This window comes from Carcharodon carcharias, chromosome 15 (genome assembly GCF_017639515.1).
Source record: "Carcharodon carcharias isolate sCarCar2 chromosome 15, sCarCar2.pri, whole genome shotgun sequence".
Classification (NCBI taxonomy): Eukaryota; Metazoa; Chordata; class Chondrichthyes; order Lamniformes; family Lamnidae; genus Carcharodon; species Carcharodon carcharias.
Window position 1 is genome coordinate 71329688 of NC_054481.1, and position 21030 is coordinate 71350717.

Genomic DNA, 21030 nt, shown 5'->3' on the forward strand with positions numbered 1-21030 from the left:
CAATTGAGATCCATAAGTGGCCAATTAAGGGCCTCACAGGCAGGGGCCACACCATGTGGGCAAACCGTGGTCGGCATGCCTGCATCCTGGTTGGAGGTCCCTCCTGTATACTGGCCACTTCTCAAAATAAAGCCAGGACTTGCCTGACTGGCCCTGGGGACTCACCTGCACTCTGGAGCTCCAGCAAGAGTCCTGCAGCCTGTGCCTCTTGCAGCACCGGCAGTCGCGCTTCTGGTACTGGAGAGCTACCAGCCTATGATTGGCCGGCAGCTCTCAAAGGCAAGAAATTCCCCCTGCAGGATCCAGGAGCCCCAATGCCTGATTGCCTTTTGATCGCAACTGTGAACCAGGAATGGTTGCAGTGGGGTTGCCACTGGCTCTCCAGCCAGTGGAAGATCAACTGCCTTAAGAAGTAGACCTATCTCGCAGTTTCTGCCAGCACTATGTAATTGAGAAGGGAATGACCTTATGGAGCAAAACGTGCTTGATAAGTGAAAAATATTCAGTTGTAAGCAGTATGAAAGCAATGAGTTTCTTCTTTATTTGTCAAATCTCTTTCTTTATAGCCTTCAGATGATGAGAACAGTGACAACAGCAATGAATGTGTTGTGTGCTTGTCTGACCTCCGTGATACTTTAATCCTTCCCTGCAGACATCTGTGCTTATGCAGCACCTGTGCAGATACACTACGGTACCAGGCTAATAACTGTCCTATCTGCAGATTGCGTAAGTACTACAGCATGCTCATAATCACAAATCAAACATGAAGATTGTTGAAGGTCAATGAACAGGAATTTACAAATAAAATTTACTATGCTTATTTGTATATTTATTTTTAAAACTAGTACAGGTAGAGTATCTCAAAACCGGCAACCTCGGGATCTAGTCCATGCCGAGTTTCAGTTCTTGCTGGTTTTCGAAAAAAAATCTTCAGAACCTTATTTCAATGAATAAGGAACACATGAAATCAAGGGAATAAATTCCTTTAGAATACATGTTGAAGTGTTTTCTATCCATCTGCGTATCTAGCCTTTCAAGAACACCTTCTTGCTACAATCTCAGATATCTGTATAATGTAATTCCGGCCTCTTAAACATCCCCATTTTAATTGCTTCACTATTACTGGCCGTGCCTAGGCCCCAAGCTCTGGAATCCCCTCCTTACACCTCGTCTCTCTAACTTGTTTTCCTCACTTAAGACATTGCTTAAAACTAACCTCTTTGGCCAAACGTTTTGACCATCTGCCCTAATATTACCTTGGTGTCAAATTTTGCTTTAACATAACTGTGAAACAATTTGGGATGTTTTATTACATTAAAGGTACTATATAAATACATGTTGTTGTAGGAGCTTTACATATATAATCTACATTTCACTACCTAGAGCAGATATTTAGCTAACTCTGTAGTTATTAACTAATACTTGGTTAATTAGATAGCAACTAGCGCAAGTGGCCAATTTTCATGTACGAGCCAAGCATTTAACAGTTATTTGATTGTGAAGAAGGGAGCAAGGGGCAAAGGAGAGCGGGCAGTATCATAGCCAAACACAGTCTTGTCTGTATCTAGCACCCTCACTTATGTGTTTGTAATCCAGGAAACTCTGTTGGCAAACAGGTATAGAAATCTCGTTCCTTTTTAAACTTTTCTCAATTCGTGGGCACTGAAGCCAATGCTGTACCTTCACTGCTGCCCCGTCAGAGATGGGCTAACATTGTAAAGAACAGGCACTGAACCTTCAACCTTCCTATTGGATGTAGCTTAGCACCTTGTCATGCAGCACATTTAGCACAACCATTTTCTATCCTTTCATTTATGATGTTCAAAACTGTTTCCCTATAAAATGCTTTAAATGTACAAAAACAGGTAAACTTATACATTGGGTACTTCAGACAGAATAACTAAAAAAATAGGCAATTTGACACTGAGGGTGAAATAGTCCCAGATTTGCCACACCTGCCAGGTGCATATCGCTTATGTGCCATTGTGAAACACGTAGGCGTGTTTTCCCGCCAATGTGGGCGGATGGTCTGGCTGGCTAGCCTTATAATGATATGTTGATATATTACAATTAGGTTCCCGACATCCGATGGCGGGAAACGCAGCATGCCATCGGTGGGCCGAATGGACGATCGCAATCTGGTTTCACGCAGTCGGTGGCGTGAGCACCATATTGTCCGCCCGTGCCACCGAGCACATCCAACTCCGGAGGGCATGGAAAATCCCGTCCAGTTAATTTCTGTTGTCGGCCAGGTTTCTTTCCTTAAATTCAAGAAAAACTTTTCTCTCACTAGCATTTCGAGCATTGTTGCAGATCCGAGCTGTGAGGAAAAAGCCTGGGGCCTTGTCACCAGTTTCATTTAGTCCTGTCTTAGCACAGACAGTGGACCATGATGACCATTCAGTAAGTCCATCAGGTTATTTACTTGTTTATTCATCTTTATTTTTACTTTAAATTTAAAATAAATTTTTAAAAGAACTAATGCGTGTCAATCGTTGATACCCATTTTATAGTCATGGTTTTCCTGACAGCTTATTAATATTATAAAAACTAGGTACATTAACGTATTATGCATGTTACCTGTTGATTCCTTATCAAAATACCATCATCTTGGTATACTCTAAGTTATGCATTCAGGTAAGAAAAAATAATTTAATGAGCTCAACTATTACTTTCCTTGCATTCCACCTCAGGAAAGTGTTTGCACAGACAGTTTACTGTTTAACTGGCAGTAGCAAGCTTTTGGCAAAGTTATAGTGATCAATTGGAAGGTCGATTTTACTGTTGTACATTTAAAATGTATCCAGAAGTTTTTAATACTGGAATGATTAAGTGCAGTGAATTAAATTCCAGATCAAATCCTGTACACAGTTCTAACAAAACATGAATGTAACATTGGAGTAACGTTATTACTGTAACATAAGTGTTTATTTTAGTGTTTATAGTGTGCAAACTGAAATCAAACAAGATCAGTCTTCTCAGGGAGACAGGAATTCCCTGACTTTTGTTAGCCTGAGGGGCCAATAGATCTAATTACATCCACCAATTTGGCTAATTATTGTTTCTGTTTTTTCTAAGAAAAGTATGTTGTTTGCTGCTAATGCCTCTATTTCAAAATTAATTCCTAGGTTTCAAATCCCTGTTTGCTTTTGACCCACTTTATCCCCAACTTGTACACCCAATTTGCCTTAACTGCTGGAAGAGCCTTTATCCACCTCAGCTCTCTGGAACTCCCTCTCTGAACCCTTCCAGCTCTCGTCCTGTGTTAGGTTAAGGAATCTACTTCCCCTCCATCTTTCAGAAGTTATGGTTTTCCCTCCTTTAGCAGAATTAGGCCTCACATGATGAGCAGCCTCTGGTTAATGTAATCTGAGTCACCTTGTGCTTTATAAAATCAAATGGAGCACTTCAGTGAATCTACTACTGGTTTAACCAATGTGCAGCAACTTTACCTCATCAACTGTAAGTTTAAATAATTTAGGTATCTACACTGTTTCTTAAGTTGTTTACTATCCTTTCATGGGGTGTGGGCGTCACTGGCAAAGCCCATCCCTAATTGCCCTTGAACTGAGTGGCTTGCTAGACCATTTCAGAGGGCAGTTAAAAGTCAACCACATTGCTGTTAGTCTGGAGTTACAGGTAGGGCAGACCGGGGAAGAGTGGCAGTTTTATTTCCCTCAAGAAAATAAGTGAACCAGATTGATTTTTACAACAATCGATAGTTGTTTCATGGTCACCATTATTAAGTCTAACTTTTAATTCCAGATTTTTATTAATTAATTAATTGAATTTTAATTTGAACTCCTGTTCCTAGGGCATTAGCCTTAGCCTCTGCTTCACTAGTTCAGTGACATTACCAGCATGGGAATCAAAGGTTGAAAACAAAAGGTTGGACTAAGCATAACATATATTTTAGGCCAATTTTTTTTCTCAGTTTGCAGAAGTAAAACTTTTAGATCAGTTGCTTGGCAAATAATTACCTTAAAGAAAGTTAGATTATATCTTTTTGCACATCAAATGCTTTTGTTTGCTTCATCCTATCTTAGTTTCCAAGTTTATGAGAGCAATTCTTTGCTAACATGATTCTCCTATACCTTTAGACATCTGAGCACATTCCTCCCGGATTTGAGCCAGTTTCCCTACTGGAAGCTTTAAATGGACTTCGATCGCTTTCTCCATCTATCCCTTCTGCTCCCCTATATGAAGAAATCAACTATTCTGGGATTGGGGATGGCTTGTCTCCATCAGGCAGGCAGCTGTCAGCAATAGACAAGATGGTAGATAATTGTCCCCAAAAACCCAAACTGAGCAAATCCTCAGAAAGGTAAGTGTCCAAGAACCCTCTCCTCAGTTTGACCTTGATTATCATGACAAAATTCTGAATCTCTTAACAGTTTAAATGGGTTCTACTGGTTTATGGAACTTGTGTGCACCTATTTTGGCATTTTAAACCCCCGTGATGCCTGTTTTCAATTTTATGTAGATTTGCAATAGAAACATTCAATAAATGAGGCTACTGCTGATGTTAATATTGTATATGATTTACTAAAATTATTCAAAAAATCCTCAGGCAAGTTACACATTTTAAAATGAAAACTTATCTTTTTTAAATAAATCTTGGCTGATATTTTAAAATAATGGATTGTCTGACTGATGGTAGCCAAAATAAACATTGACAGGATTGCATCCAATTTTGTTACAAGATTGGAGATGGGAGGAGTAAGTAAAATAGGACAAGTGAGGAGAGAAATACTGGAAAGGAGGGAGACTTTGAAAAATGAGTGTTGTATTGTTGCTCACATAATATTGACATAACTAGCAAGATATCCAGATTGCTTGAGCATCATTAGAGAACCTAACGGGCAATAAATCATATATATTAAAATTGTATGCTTAGATCAAAACATCTCAGCTTTATCATACCTGTTTGTATGTTCCCATTTTTGTGTAAGGGAAAAAAAGCAGAGAAATAAACTACCTAATACACCGAAAAACCCTGACATGAACAGAAAAGTTTATGTATTTAGCCCTGACTGGTCAAATTGGCCTGATGGAATTTAATAAAAAACTTATACCCAGATCTATATTGTTTACATTTGATAATGAAGTGTGTCTGATTTAAAATTGTATAATAATTTAGCAGTCTGCGGTCGCCATCTTCTCCGATACAAGAAGAGGATGAAGAAAAGCTTTCAGAAGATTTCGATGTCCTGTTGCAAAAGAATGGACCACAACGGCAAAATGAATCAAGCTCACTAGAAGTAAGTTGCAAAGGCAAACAGTTGGGATCAGCTAAAAGAAAAATTAATTTAAAGAAGTTATTTAGACAAGGAAGTTTTGATTATAATTATTAGATAATTAAAAAAATAAGGATCATTCCATGACCTAGTTTGCAAACTTTTTAATTAATTAACTTATATACTTTAAAACTCAGTTACAGATTGCAACAGTTGGTGGTTGTACCTGATTATTAATTGACCATTACAAATAAGCAAGTGGAAGAAATTTCCCATTTCAGCTCCTCAATGAATAAAAGGAATTGAGCTAATATTAATGTTTTCAAGTTAAGATCGTTATCTGACTTTTTTTCTTGCCCCTTTCTCATCCCATCAAATAGAAATCAAGTAGGACTTAGATTATCTATCATGATAGCTCTTGATTTCCAAGATAATAGCAGTACCATGCAAGGAAAGGTTTTTTTCATTTGGGGCTGAATCTTGCCCTTGTCTGTCGGACGGGCGTGGCGGGGGCGGTGGGCAAGCTGAAAAATTTCTTTCAATTAACTTTTTAATGGCCTTAATAGGTCTTTTAATTGTCAGTGGGCATGCTGCCGACTCTGGCGCACGCCCGGCGACTGAAATATTGTGCAAGTGCGTGATGACTTCGGGACACGTTTTATTTTACACTCGGTCAGGTCAGTCGCGCGTCCTCCCAAAGAGCTAAAAGTTTTGCCCTTGGTCTGGGGGTGTTACACCACTGGCAAGGCCCGCATTTGTTGCACATCCCTAAATGTCCTTGAACTGAGTTGTTTCAGAGCGCAGTTAAGAGCTAACCACATTACTTGAGTTTGGAGTTGCAGGTAGGCCTGACCGGGAAAGAATAGCAGATTTCCTCCCCTGAAAGACATTAGTCAACCAATCCATTAGCTTCATGATTATTATTAATGAGACTATCATTTTATTCCAGTTTTATTAATTACGCATATTTATATTCCCCGCGCTGCCATGGTGGGATTTGAATTTATGTCTCCAGAGCATTAGTCTGGACCTCCGGATTATTAGTCCAGTAATGTCTGGATTGCTAGTCCAGTAACCTAAACACTATGCTACCATCCTCCTCAAGGATAACTAATGTAGAATGGTAAGGCTAGATAGTTTTCCAGAATTTTGCTGATAAGAGGCCTGCTATTGTTAGCAAGACTAATTAAACTCTGAAGGAATGAGACTCCACACTTGTAGAAGTAAATTTTAAGTGATAGAACCAGTGATTAGGACTTGTCAAACTGTTTTAAAAAATCAAACCTACTCTTGAATGGAGAAGTATTAAATTTGTTTGATTATTGGGTATTTGTTAGGCGAGTATATAACTGCACGCCCTGTGTTTTAATGTGCAGCCTATTGGTGAGGTAGCAATGTAGCAAAGCTTATGGCAGAACAAGACAAATCAACCTTTCCGATTTCCATGTTTAAGTGCACATGTGTGACGTCTGAAGTTGCTATCTAATTTACTCCAAAAAATAGTGATTGCTGATAACATCACCATTATTCTTACCCCAAACTTTGAACCAAATTTTACCATTGTAGATACAAATAGAAACGTTGCCTGCGATGAAAGTGTTCCATCTTTATTCGCTGCCTGGTCCTAAGCAAAGCAGGTTTAGGCTGTTTCCAGGGATGAGAAATTTCTGTCATTTAGCAGAATTTTGACTTTTACGTCATGGAATTCCACCCTTTTGATTTTTTTTTGATCACTGCCTGGTCCTGGGAATTGTCAATCAGTCCCCCTCTCTTTTATCTGCTGCCACCCAAGACCATCTTACTGATGGAACAAGCAGGCCCCAACCCAACTGCTGCCCTCTACACAGTTCCAGCTTCTGGCTTCAGGATGGTGGGAGCAAGATAAATTCTAGCTGGCCACAGTCTCAGCCATATCCCACTTTAGCAGCAGTCTTTGCTCAGCCTACTCAAAACTTCAATGCTACCCAACCACCCACAGATAGAAGAGGCTGCGTTCCCTGGCCTTCCAGGATCTGAAACCCCGGGACCTAAGCTCCTATCCCCTGGGGAGGTGGCTCTTGGTGGGGAGGGAGGGAAGGGTTGAGTGAGTGGGTCTGGAGGGGCAGGGATTGAAGGGGGTTGGTGGGGAGTGAGGGCATGAATGTTGGGCTGGGTTGGGAGAGAGGGGATGAGGGGGAAGGGGTTTGGAAAGAGAGGCTGTTGAGTGTGGGGGAAGGGGGTTGGGAAGAGGTGTGTATGTGTGTGAGTGGGAAGGGGAGCTAATTATAATCTGTGTAGGTGGGAAGAGAGAGGTTTCAATGAGTATTCTGTCACAATGGATAGTGGAGAGCTTGGCTGAAGCTGACATGAGTACATAAAATAACATTTTTGCATAGTACTTTAAAAAAGATTTTTATATTTATATATGTTGATCTACCAAATACAAGCTTTAATAATAACGTACTGAAGGTTACTATGTTGCTTTATTATTTTGTTTTTGCTGACTCCTGGGACCAGGTGAATTTTTAAGAGTTTTTTTTCACATATATCAATTCATGGGATGTGGGTATCACTGGAAAGGCCAGCATTTATTTCCCATCCCTAATTGCCCTCGAGAAGGTGGTGGTGATTTAAAATAGGGTCACATTGGAAAATAGTTTGTGAAGCACTGTCGCCGCCCTTTGCTGCTCTTCTCATATACATAATCCAGCTAGGTCATGTGCTGTTGTTAGTATGGTCTTCACCTGTATTACATGCACTAACTGAACTGAATGCTGAAATGTTGAAGTCACTTTGGTGCTTTTATACAAATGCATTGGCCCACAGTCTTGACAGTAAACTAAGGGAAAACTAATGGGTAAAATTTTACAGTCTTCTGCCGGCAGGTTTGCAGGTGGGGGGGGAGGCGGGGAGGGTGTGGGTGGTGAATGTTGTTCCACCAACTAACACTTCTCAGGTTGTTAAATGGCTGCGGGGCAGCCAGTTTCAGTGGGTATGTGTTCCCCACTGAGTCGTCAGGTGGCAGGGCAGGAAACCCCACCATCCAAAAAATCCTGCCCAATCTTTCTACGCACTGAAGTCCAAAAATTCTACCTGCTTGAAGTGACCTAGAAACATTTGCATTTCACTACAGATCATAAAAAGTGCTGTAATTACATGATTCCTTGTCAAAATTTCAGTTCTTTTTGCTTTTGGCTGCTCTCACCCCTGCAGGACCTGATGGGCTAAGATCTACAGCAGAAAAGTGTCCATTATTCAGCACTATTTATGAGTATTACTCAAACTAAAAAGTTTACAATTGTTGGAAATAAAACTGTTACATTTGATTCCTGGATGCTGGTTTGAGGGTGGATTTAAGTTGTAATTTTTTGTAAAGAGGAGGGACGCTTGTATCTGTGCTTTACCTGAACCTGATTTGTTTTATATTTTTTGTACTTATAAAGTATTATGCGAGTATGCCTACACCTAAAGAAAAGATGAGTTGATACATTAAACCTGTTGTTCTTAAAAAGTGTGGATGTAACCTGTAGCTCATGTATAGCCACCACAGGTTTTTTGTTCTTCAACAGAATAATTTGGTGGAGCAAGTGAGTGAAAGTTACTTCAGATTTTATGTTATTGGAAAGTTTAAAAGAATAGTCACTTTGTGCTCAATCAAATAAAGTATATGCAAGCTTCCATTTAAAGTCAAAATATATTTCACAAAGGAAGTTACCAAGATTCTGTAATTTGCTTATTTATCAGTATTGTCATGAGATTAGAAAGTATGGGAATGTGGTATTCAGTAAATTCTGTTGAAGCTCTAACTTGTAAACTGTATGACAACCAATATGGATTTCTGTTTTTCAGAGTACCGCACTTGCAGAACCGTCAGAAATATGCACACAAAATCAAGGTGAGATCATAGAATGACAAAACAACAACAGCAACAACATGTATTTATATAGCACCTTTTAACATAATAAAACTCCCTAGGACACTTATGGCATTGAAGGTGGCTATTGTGTCTGTCCCTGTGTCTGCACTTTGAAAGAGCTATTCAATTAGTCTCAGTCCCCTGACATTGCAAATACTTGCCCTTCCAGCATTTTTTGCAGTTCTCTTTTGAAAATTGTTATTGCTTCCAGCACCCTTTCAGGCAACATATTCCAGACCATCATAACTCACTGCATAAAAAAAACCTCATGTTGCCTCTTTTTTTTGCGAATTATCTTATAAATCTGTTTCCTCCTGCTCGAGGGACTGAATGGCCTGCTCCTAATTTGTATGGTCATATGTATCTTATCAACTCTTCTGCCACTGGAAACAGTTTTCCTTCTTTACTCAGTAAAAACCCTTCAAGATTTTGAGCACCTCTATCAAATCTCCCCTTAATCTTCCCTGCTCTAAAGAGAACAATGCAGGCTTCTCCAGTCTCTGCACATAATTGAAGTCCTTCACCTCTGGTACCATTTCAGTGAATCTCCTCTGCACCCTCTCCAAGGCTTTAAAGCTGTTTCTAAAGTGTGGTACCCAAAATTGGCTACTATAACCCATTATAATCGATGTTTTATAGATGTTCAGCATAAATCCATTGCTTTGTACTCTATGCCTCTATTTAGAACAATAGAACCATAGAAAAGTTACAGCACAGAAGGAGGCCATTCGGCCCATCTTGTCCATGGCAGCCCGAGGACACCCAGGTGCCCTTTCTAATCTCACCTTCCTGCACCTGGCCCATAGCCCTGCAGCTTACAGCACTTAAGGTGCAGATCCAGGTACTTTTTAAAAGAGTTTAGAGTTTCTGCCTCTACTACCAACTTGAGCAGCGAATTCCAGACACCCACTACCCTCTGTGTAAAAAAGTTCTTCCTCATGTCCCCCCTACACCTTCTGCCACTTATCTTGAATCCATGTCCATGGATTTTAGCAAGGCATTTGACAAGGTCCCACATGGCACATTCGTCAAGAAAGTAAAAGCCCATGGGATTCAGGGTAATGTGGCAAACTGCATAAAAGGTTGGCTTTGTAACAGGAAACAAAAGGTAATGGTCAATGGATGCCCTTGCAAATGGAAAGTTGTCTCAAGTGGTGTTCCACAGGGCTCGGTGTCGGGACCCTTGCTGTTTGTGTTACATATTAACGATTTGGACGTGAACGTGGGGGGCACGATTGGGAAATTTGCAGATGACACAAAGATTGGCCGAGTAGTCGATAGTGTAGAGGATAGCCATAATCTCCAAAACGATATAAATGGGTTGGTGGAGTGGGTGGTTCTAGAATTCTCCACCAAGGGAAATAATTTTATCCTGTCCACTCTATCTATTCCCCTCATAATTTTGTGCACCTCAATCAAGTCACCTCTCAGCCTTCTTTGTTCCAAGGAAAATAACCCCAACCTATCCAATCTCTCCTCGTAGCTACACTTTTCTAACCCTGGCAACATTCTTGTAAACCTCCTCTGCACCCTCTCCAGAGCTATTATGTCTTTCCTGTAATGTGACCAGAACTGCACACAATACTCCACTTGTGGCCTCACCAGTGTTTTATACAATTCCAACATTATATCCTTTTATATTCTATACCTCTGCCAATGAAGGAGAGCATTCCATACGCCTTCTTTACAACCTTGTCTACTTGAACTGCTGCCTTCAGGGACCTGTGTACTTGTACGCCAAGATCTCTTACTTCATCTATCCCTCTTAGTATATTCCCATTTATTGTGTAATCCCTGTAACTGTTTGGCCTCCCTAAATGTATGACCTCACACTTCTCAATGTTAAAATCCATCTGTCATTTTACCACCCACTCCACCAACCCATTTATATCGTTTTGGAGATTATGGCTATCCTCTACACTATCTACTACTCGGCCAATCTTTGTGTCATCTGCAAATTTCCCAATCGTGCCCCCCACGTTCACGTCCAAATCGTTAATATGTAACACAAACAGCAAGGGTCCCGACACCGAGCCCTGTGGAACACCACTTGAGACAACTTTCCATTTGCAAGGGCATCCATTGACCATTACCTTTTGTTTCCTGTTACAAAGCCAACCTTTTATGCAGTTTGCCACATTACCCTGAATCCCATGGGCTTTTACTTTCTTGACGAATGTGCCATGTGGGACCTTGTCAAATGCCTTGCTAAAATCCATGTACACAACATTCACTGCACTACCTTCATCAACCCTTCTTGTCACTTCCTCAAAGAATTCAATCAAACTTGTGAGGGAAGACCTTTCTTTAACAAATCCATGCTGACCATGCCTTTCCACATGACAGTTAATCCTATCTCTCAGGATTGATCCTACTAATTTTCTCACCATCGATGTAAGACTAACTGGCCTATAATTGTTTGGCATTTCCTTTGATCAACTTTTTAAACAATGGAACTACGTTTGCATTTCTCCAGTCCTCCGGTACCTCCCCTGTATCTATTGAAGATTGGAAAATCATCCTCAGAGCATCTGCTCTCCTCCCTGACTTCCTTCAGCAGCCTCGGAAACAATCCATTTGGCCTTGGTGACTTATCAACTTTCAAGGATTTCAACCCTTCGAGTACTCCCTCTCTCTTAATGACTATCCCGCCCAATATCTCATAGTGTTTCTCCTGGACTACTATATCTGCATCCTCCCTTTCCTTTGTAAACACAGAAACAAAATATTCATTCAAAACCCTTCCCACAACCTCTGCATCTATACACAAGTTTCCATCTTCATCTCTGATAGGTCCCACTTTTTCCTTAACTAACCTTTTAGCATGAATGTTTTGGTAAAACATTTTTGGGTTATCTTTAACTTTACTTGTTAATCTTTTTTCATGCCCTCTCTTTGATTTCCTTATTTCCTTTTTTACTTCGTCCCTGCACTTCCTATATTCGACTAGGCTATCTGCAGTGCTTATTTCTTTGTGCCTATCATACGCTTTCTTTTTCTGTTTGATCTTCCCTTGTATTCCTCTAGACAACCAGAGGGGTCTAGATTTGGCAGTCCCACTCTTATTTTTGTAGGGGACATGTCTACTTTGTACAATTAGGATCTCACTTTTTAGCGCTTCCCACTGGTTTTCCACTGTTTTATCCCTCCAGCAGTGCTGTCCAGTCCACCTCAGCCAAGTCCCTTCTCATTTCTGCAAAATTTGCCTTCCCCCAGTTCAAGACTTTTACTCCTGCCTTATCTCTGTCCTTTTCAATGGTAATGCTAAATCTAACTGAATTGTGATCACTGTCCCCGATATGGTCGCCAACTGTCACTTCACCCACTTGCCCTTCTTCATTCTCCAAGACTAGGTCTAGAATTGCATCTCCTCTTGTTTGGTTTGTCACTAATTGGTTGAAAAAGTTTTCCTGTACACACTGCATGAATTTTTGCCCCTTATATTGTTTGAACCCAGTTGATATTAGGATAGTTGAAGTCTCCTACTATTATTGCCTCTTGTTCTTACAAGCAGAAATTTGCCTACATATTTGATCTTCTATCTCCCTTTCACTATTTGGGGGTCTGTAGTATACTCCCAGTAGTGTGACTGCGCCTTTTTTATTTCTAAGCTCAATCCATAAAGCCTCGTTTGTTGACCCATTTAGTATATCATCCCTTCTCCCAACTGGAATTGATTCTTTAACCATTAGTGCTACCCTCCCTCTTTTTTTTATCTCCTACTCTATCATGTCTGAAGACTATAACCAGGGACATTAAGCTGCCAGTTTTGTCCCTCCTTTAGCCAGGTCTCAGTTATAGCAATGACATCCTGCTGCCATGTGTCTATCCGCCCCCTTAACTCATCTATCTTGTTTGTAATACTCCTTGCATTGAAGTATAAACAGTTTAACCCTGTCAATTTTCCTTGCTGGATACCTTGTAAACTTTGCTTCTCATGTAACTCCATGTCTATCACAACGTTCCACCTCCTAGCTAATGTTCTACCTCCATTTTTCTGATCTTGATCTAACCTATCTGATCCTACTCCTGGGATCCCATCCCCCTGCCACACTAGTTTAAATACTCCCCAACAGAACCAGCAAAGCCCCCACAAGGACACTGGCCCCGCTCTGCCTGGGTGCAACCCGTCCGGTTTGTACAGGTCCCACCTTCCCCAGAACCGGTTCCAGTGCCTCAAGAATCTGAATCTCTCCCGGCTACACCATCTCTCCAGCCATGTGTTCATTGGTCTATCCTCTTATTCCTGCTTTCGCTAGCACGTGGAACTATTTATAAAATCAAGAACCGCTTAAGCATTTTTTCAGCCTTCGCAACTTGTCTTGCTATCTTCAAAAATTTGTATACATACACATTCCCCAGACTCGCCCTCCCAGCACCTTCTTTAAAATTGATCCCTCTGTATTTTCACACAGAGTGATTAACATGAGCCCACACAAAATGATTGTTCTTTTCAATTAATAAGTATCTGCCCATGTAAAATCGCTTTGTATTGTTACTCTTAAAGGATCTTGATCTGTCACTTGTATTTTAACTTTTCACCTTTGTGTACTTGAATCTTATTTTTTAAGCACACACACCCACACACACACTTCCCTGTTCAGTCAGCTACCAAAAGATAGCTCATTCTCTGATTTCATTCTTCTCTGCAGGAAAGCACTTCACCAGTGCTCGTCTCTATACCTAGTGCAAGAATCTTTGTATGACCACAGTACAATAATGCCAGTTTGCTTTCATGTAACAGTTAGAACATTGGTTTAATTCAGTGAGCATTGCTATATTTATAGATCTTATTAAAAAATGTCCATTATCTAATAATCCCGTCTTTGTGTTTGTGATATATCTGTAGGAGCTTTCTGTTTTTGCCTAGGTCTTACAAACTACAAGATAACCATGAACCGTTGGGATGCTGGAATTGATTCATGCTAAACAGATCTCTGCAAGGCAGCCAATTATTTCAGTTTTTTACTTTTACACTGAAATTGTAAGACGAGGGCAAATTGGCATGTGGCCACAAATTAGTAAACACTTTCATCTTTTTGGTTAAAACCCCTCATATAATGTAGTAACCCAATCCTGTGAGACCTGTTTCACTTAGTCATGACCATTAGTAGTCTTTTAAATCAGTTAAAATCCAGTGATGCCACCAAATTATGCTTACCCCAGAATGATTGTTCCCACCTAAGAGCACATGAGAGTGCAACCTTGGGACAGTCAGCAGTACCTCGAGGAGAGTGTGAGAGGAGGACCCTGGGACAGGCAGTCAGCATTACCTAGAGGAGAGTGCGAGAGGAGGACCCTGGTACAGACAGTCAGCAGCACCTAGAGGAGTAGAGAGTGTGACAGTAGGATCCTGGGATAGGCAGTCAGCAGTACCTAGAGCAGAGTGTGAGAGGAGGTCCCTGGGATAGGCAGTCAGCAGCACTGAGAGGAGTAGAGGAGAGTGCGAGAGGAGGACCATGGGACAAGCAGTCATAAGCACCTAGAGGAGAGTGCGAGAGGAGGATCCTGGGACAGGCAGTCAGTGGCATCTAGAGGAGAGTGCGAGAGGAGGACCCTGGGACAGACAGTCAGCAGTACCTAGAGGAAGATGTGAAAGGAGGACCTTGGATCAGGCAGTCAGCAGCACCTAGAGGAGAGTGCGAGAGGAGGACCCTGGGACAGGCAGTCAGCAGCATCTAGAGGAGAGTGCAAGAGGAGGACCCTGGGACAGGCAGTCAGCAGCACCTAGAGGACTAAAGGAGAGTGCGAGAGGAGGACCCTGGGACAAGCAGTCATAAGCACCTAGAGGAGAGTGTGAGAGGAGGACCCTGGGACAGGCAGTCAGCAGCATCTAGAGGAGAATGCGAGAGGAGGTCCCTAGGACAGGCAGTCAGCAGCACCTAGAGGATCTAGTCTATCTAGAGGATCTAGCATCTAGTCTACACTCAAGTAGGAGTAAGGGTTAAATAAAAGCAGGGGTTCATATTCTATTCAGTTAAGATATGTTTGGGGAGCTCAGTCCCATGATTTGCACATCCTGCACTATGTGGGAAATCCTAGATGTTCCTGGCAGTCTGGATGACCACGTGTGCAGGAGGTGCCTCTGACTGGAGCAACTGGAACTCCGGGTTTTGGAGCTTGAGTGGCAGCTGGGGGCACTATGGTACATTCACGAAGCTGAGAGGTTCGTGGATAGTACATTTCAGGACGTGGTCACCCCGCAGTTTAAGGAAGTACAAACAGAGAGGGAATGGGTGACTGCCAGACAGAAGAAGGGAACCAGGCAGGTAGTGAGGGAATCCTCCGAGTGCATCTCACTTGCAAACTATTTTTTGGCCTTGGAAAACGGTGAGAGTGATGGTTCCTCTGTGGAGACCAACTAGAGCCAAGGCCGTGGCACTGTGGGTGGTCCAGCTGCTCAAGGCTGGAGGAAGAAGTGTGAAAGGGTAATAGTTGCAAAGGATTTGTTAGTGAGGGGAGTAGTCAGGCGCTTTTGTGGCTGTAGATGTGACTCCAGAATGGTTTGTTGCCTCCCAGGTGCCAGGGTCAAGGTTGCAGGACATTCTGAAGGGGGAGGGTGAACAGCCAGAGGTCATGGTCCATGTTGGGACCAATGACATAGGAAGAAAGAGAAATGAAGCCCTGCAAGCAGACTTTAGGGAGTTAGGTAGGAAATTGAAAAACAGGACTTCAAAGTAGTAATACCCGGATTATTCCCTGTGCCACGCAGCAGTGAGTATAGGATCAGAAGGATAAAGCAGATGAATGCGTGGCTGGAGAGATGGTGCAAGGGGGAGGCTTTAGATTCCTGGGGCGTTGGGACTGTTTCTGCGGGAGGTGGGACCTGTACAAGTTGGATGGGTTACATCTGAACAGGAATGGGACCAACATCCTTGCGGGGAGGTTTGCCAATGCTGTTGGGGCGGATTTAAACTAAATTGGCAGGGGGATGAGATCCTAAAAAGTAGCTCAGAGGGGAGAGAAGCTGAGATGGAATTAGAAGTTAAAACACTAGTAAGTGAGTCTGGAAGGCAGAGGAAACAAACTGGATAAAAAAGACAAAAACAGAATTACCTGGAAAAACTCAGCAGGTCTGGCAGCATCGGCGGAGAAGAAAAGAGTTGACGTTTTAATGTCAACTCTTTTCTTCTCCGCCGATGCTGCCAGACCTGCTGAGTTTTTCCAGGTAATTCTGTTTTTGTTTTTGTTTTGGATTTCCAGCATCCGCAGTTTTTTTGTTTTTATCTCTGTGGATAAAAAAGAAGTGAGTTTAGCAAGGCTAAATGGAATATATTTTAATGCAAGGAGCCTGAGGAATAAGACAGATGAGCTGAGGACACAGATAGGCATGTGGGTGTATGATATCATAGCTATGACCAAGACTTGGCTAAAAAGGGCAGGATTGGCAATCAACATTCCTGGTTATGATAAGTTGAGATAAAGACAGGGATAGAAGAGGAGAGGGTGTTGCAATATTGATCAAGGAATCAGTGAGGAGGGATGATATATTGAAAGGATCATCAAATGAAGCCACATGGTTAGAAGTAAAAAGCACAAAAGGGGCAAACACGGTGTTCGGGTGTACTATAGCCCCCCAAAACAGTCAGGGAGAGGTAGAGGATCAAATATGTAATCAAATTTCAGAGGAGTGTAAGAATAATAGGGCAGTAATAGTAGGAATAGCAGGGGATTTTAACTACCCTGATATTAACTGGGATAGTTTTAGTGTGCAAGACAGAGAGGGAGCAAAATTCTTTAGTTGCATCCAGGAGAACTTTTTTAGCCAGTACATAGACAGCCCAACAAGGCAGGGGGAAGTTCTGGACCTAATATTTGGGAATGAGCCCGGGAAGGTGTATCAGTAGGGAAGCATTTTGGAGATAGTGACCATAACTCAGTTAGAATTAGGATAGTTATGGAAAATGATAAGGTTGGGCTGGGAACAAAAGTTCTAAACTGGAGAAAGGCTAATTTTGTTAAGGTGATATGTGATTTGGTCCAAGTTGCCTGGGAGCAGCTACTTGCAGATAGAACTGTGTGAGAGCAGTGGGAGGCATTCAAGGAGGAAATAGTGAGAGTACAGGTCCAAAATGTTCCCGTAAAGACAAAGTGGGGGACCAAATCTGGAGAACCATGGATGTCATAAGGGACATAAAGGTTAGGATTAAGGAAAAAAGAGAAGCTAATGGCAGACACCGAGGGCTCAATATGGCAGAGTTCTTAGAAAAGTATAAAGAGTGCAGAGGGGAACCTAAAAAGGAAATTAGGAAAGTTGAGAATGCATGAGAAAGCATTGTTGCGTAGGATAAAGGAAAACCCAGTGGATTTTTTCAAATAGTTAAAGATGGAGAGAATAACTAGAGAAAGAGTAGGGCCAATTAGGGACCATAGAGGTAATCTGTGTGTGGATCTGGAAGACGTGGGTGCAATCCTCAATGAATACTTTGTGTCAGTCTTCACAATGGAAGAGGACGACACAGGTATAGACATCAGGGTGGAGGATTATGAAATATTAGAGGAAATTAACATAGAGCGTAGGTACTAGCGGGTTTAGTGGCCTTAAAAGTGGATAAATCCACAGGCCCGGATGAGATGTATCCCAGGCTGTTGAGGGAGGCAAGGGAAGAGATATCAGAGACCCTGACAGTAATTTTCAAATCCTATCTTGTCGCAGGTGAGGTGCCAGAGGACTGGAGGACTGCTAATGTGTCCCATTATTAAAAAAAGGAGCAAGGGATACACCAGGAAATTACATGCCAGTCAGTCTAACCCCGGTGGTGGGGAAGTTACCAGAAAGAATTCTGAGGGACAGAATATTTCTGCACTCAGAGAGACATGGATTCATCAGGGATAGTCAGCATGGACTTGTTAAAGGAAGGTCATGTTTGACAAATTTGATCAAATTTTTTGAGGTAACCAGGAGTGTTGATGAGGGTAATGCATTTGATGTGGTCTACATGGACTTTAGCAAGGCTTTTGATAAGGTCCATCAGTGCAGACTGGTCAAGAAAGTAAGAGCCCATGGGATCCAAAATTGGCTAAGAGGCAGGAAGCAGAGGGAGATGGTAGAGAGATGTTTCTGTGACTGGAAGTCTGTTTCCAGTGGGGTTCCGCAGGGGCCCTTGCTGTTTGTGGTGTACATAAATGATTTGGACTTAAATGTCGGAAAAATGCTCAAGAAGTTTGCGGATGACACGAAAATTGGTAGGGTAGTAAATAGTGAGGAAGATAGCCATAAACTGCAGGAGGATATCAATGGACTGGTCAGGTGGACAGAGTAGTGGCAAATGGAATTCAACCTGGAAAAATGTGAGGAAATGCACTTGGGGAGGGCTAACAAGGCAAGGGATTGCACTATGAATGGTGGGACCCTGGAAAGTACTGAAGACCAGAGGGACCTTGGTGTGCATATCCACAGATCCCTGAAGATAGCAGGGCAAGTAGGTAAAGTGGTTAAGAAAGTATATGAGAATACTTGCCTTTATTAGCCAAGGCATAGAATACAAGAGCAGGGAGGTTATGCTGGGACTGTATAAAATGCTGGTTAGGCCACAACTGGAGTACTGCGTGCAGTTCTGGTCATCACATTATAGAAAGGATGTGCTTGCACTGGAGAGGGTGCAGAGTAGATTTACCAGGATGCTGCTTTGGCTGGAGAGCCTGAGCTTTGAGGAAAGATTGGATAGGCTGGGGTTGTTTTTCTTGGAGCAATGGAGTTTGAGCAGGGACCTGATAGAGGTGTATAAGATTATGAGCGGCATAGATAGGGTGGATAGGAAACCACATTTTCCAGTAGCAGAGGGGTCAATAACCAGGGGGCATAAGGTAAGAGATAGTAGTCTAAGAGGGGAGTTGAGGAGAAATATTTTCACCCAGAGGGTGAAAAGGTGGTTGAGTCAGAAACTCTTGTAATGTTTAAGGGCTATGGGCCAAGTGCTGGAAAATGGGATTAGCGTAGTAAGACCTTTATTGACCAGCATGGACACAATGGGCCGAATGGTGGCCTCCTATGCTGTAGATGTCTATGAGTCTATGAATATTAGCAGCTCCAGTATGCTAACGTATCCCCTTATGAGCTACTGTACAAAATGTAGGAGGACGTGACATAATATATTCCATTCTGCAGTAAAAATTAAAATTGCAATTTTCTTTTAAAGCTGTACCATTAAGAGCCTGGCTTTAAAGTTCTAGGAACAATATTTAAAAATAGCATCATTTCTGTAAAGAAGAGGAAAGACAGGAGAGTTAATATTGACTTTGGACCTTGTAAGTGAATAAACTGAGTAGGGAGGTCTAACGGGCAGCCAATCCAATATTACCTATTTTGTATTATTGCCCAAAGTCAAGTCAAAATTACTCACAGATGTCAGAACTTGGTTTTCAATGTGACTGTATGGATCTAGATTATTTTAGAATGATTCCTATCTGCTTATTAACTTCCAGTTGAGCGAACCCGCTCTGAGGAAATTGTACAAGATAGCAACAATGAGCATGGCAGCCATGCTAAAGAAGATGGTGATAATCCTCTAGAGATGACTCTGCCAGGTACTTTAGCTTTCTTTCAATAATTGTATTTCCTCCATCTGTACTCGGGATTTAAGATGTTGCTTTACTTGATTATGTAATGGGACTGAATGTGTGGTACACCTACAATCCTGTCTCTTCACCAAATATGAAGTTTTTTTACAGCTTAAGTGAATGGATTTATTTGGTAAGTAACAATGTAAAATAGGTTGTTGTAATAGCAATTTCTTACGTATAACAATCATTGTGTTTCATTGTGCTGTTAGTTGTTCATGAGAGATGTTCTAAAGCTCCATAATAGTGCAAGTCTCAGTGTCTCTCTCTCTGTGTCATTGTCCCCTTTTTTTTCTCTCTCTCTCCCCCTCCCCCATTGGAAGTTACTCAATGAGCTATACAGAGTCGAAAGGTCTTCCTACTGTTGACCCCTGGCCTGTGGTAAGGGCATTGCAGTTGGCCACAGTCTCCTTGGGTTAAAGAGAGGAAAATCAATCAGGGTTCCGAGCAGTTTTCAGCAATCTGCGTGGTCAGTATTGTGCTCGACTGTAGTGCCTCCCCTCCTCTGATTGAATAGCCTGCTAACACTCACTGGGATGAGGTATGGGAGGGTAACTGGTGCCTGTGGCACTGTACACCTGTATAGCATCAATACAATCCAAAAGAAACGAATAGTTGGAAAATTGACAAGTGTAGCCTCGACTTGCTAATCTTCCAGTGATCACTGAGCAAATGCAGTGGTATGAGAAAGCTCAAAATCCATTAACTTATTGCTGTGGTAATCCTGTTACATTTTCTTTTATCCTTTAACAACACGAATACACCCAACAGCTATAAGATGTGTTAAGTGTTTGTATGCCTGCTTGAATGCTGTCAGCCTAAAAATCTGTAATAGAACGCACTTTCCTATCTAAAATGCAATTTTTCTGGCTTCCACAAATGCTGCCGTGCTGTATGTCATTTAGTTTATGCATTGTTACAAGCCTTTGATCAGAAGTTTATTATTTAATTTCTCACATGATATGTGGGTTCAAAGAAAGGATCAGAAATTCATAATTCCATGGTTGTTAGACATGAAATGCCTTACCAGAAACAGTGCTGGAAGCAGAATCCAAAATAGCTTTTCAAAGGAGAGTGGGTAAATATTTGATGAAGAAAAATCTATGAGAGTATAAGTAAAGGTCACCATATTGGAAATGGAACTAAGTGAATATTACTTTGAGGGTTGTCAGAGACACAACTGGTCACTTTCGACTTTGTAAAATTCTATTATACAGCCTTTACAAATTCATTCCTTCTTAAGCGAAAGTCTAGATTACTTTGAAAAAGATTTAAGGACTCTGCTTCATCATTGCTTTATGAGCGAAATTCCACAATTTTAACTGTCCTGAGAAAGCT

At 41.6% G+C, this 21030-nt stretch overlaps 1 protein-coding gene across 2 annotated transcripts in view; it reads left to right on the plus strand.

The window, feature by feature from the left end:
• Positions 1 to 21030, plus strand: part of LOC121288071 (E3 ubiquitin-protein ligase MGRN1-like) — a 194418-nt gene that overhangs the window by 161521 nt on the left and 11867 nt on the right. For both annotated transcript variants that reach the window (XM_041206368.1, XM_041206367.1), the window contains exons 10-15: positions 567 to 726; positions 2294 to 2403; positions 4101 to 4324; positions 5141 to 5261; positions 9066 to 9111; positions 19558 to 19659. In XM_041206368.1, the coding sequence (XP_041062302.1) occupies positions 567 to 726; positions 2294 to 2403; positions 4101 to 4324; positions 5141 to 5261; positions 9066 to 9111; positions 19558 to 19659 (763 nt within the window). The remainder of the gene's footprint in view (positions 1 to 566; positions 727 to 2293; positions 2404 to 4100; positions 4325 to 5140; positions 5262 to 9065; positions 9112 to 19557; positions 19660 to 21030) is intronic.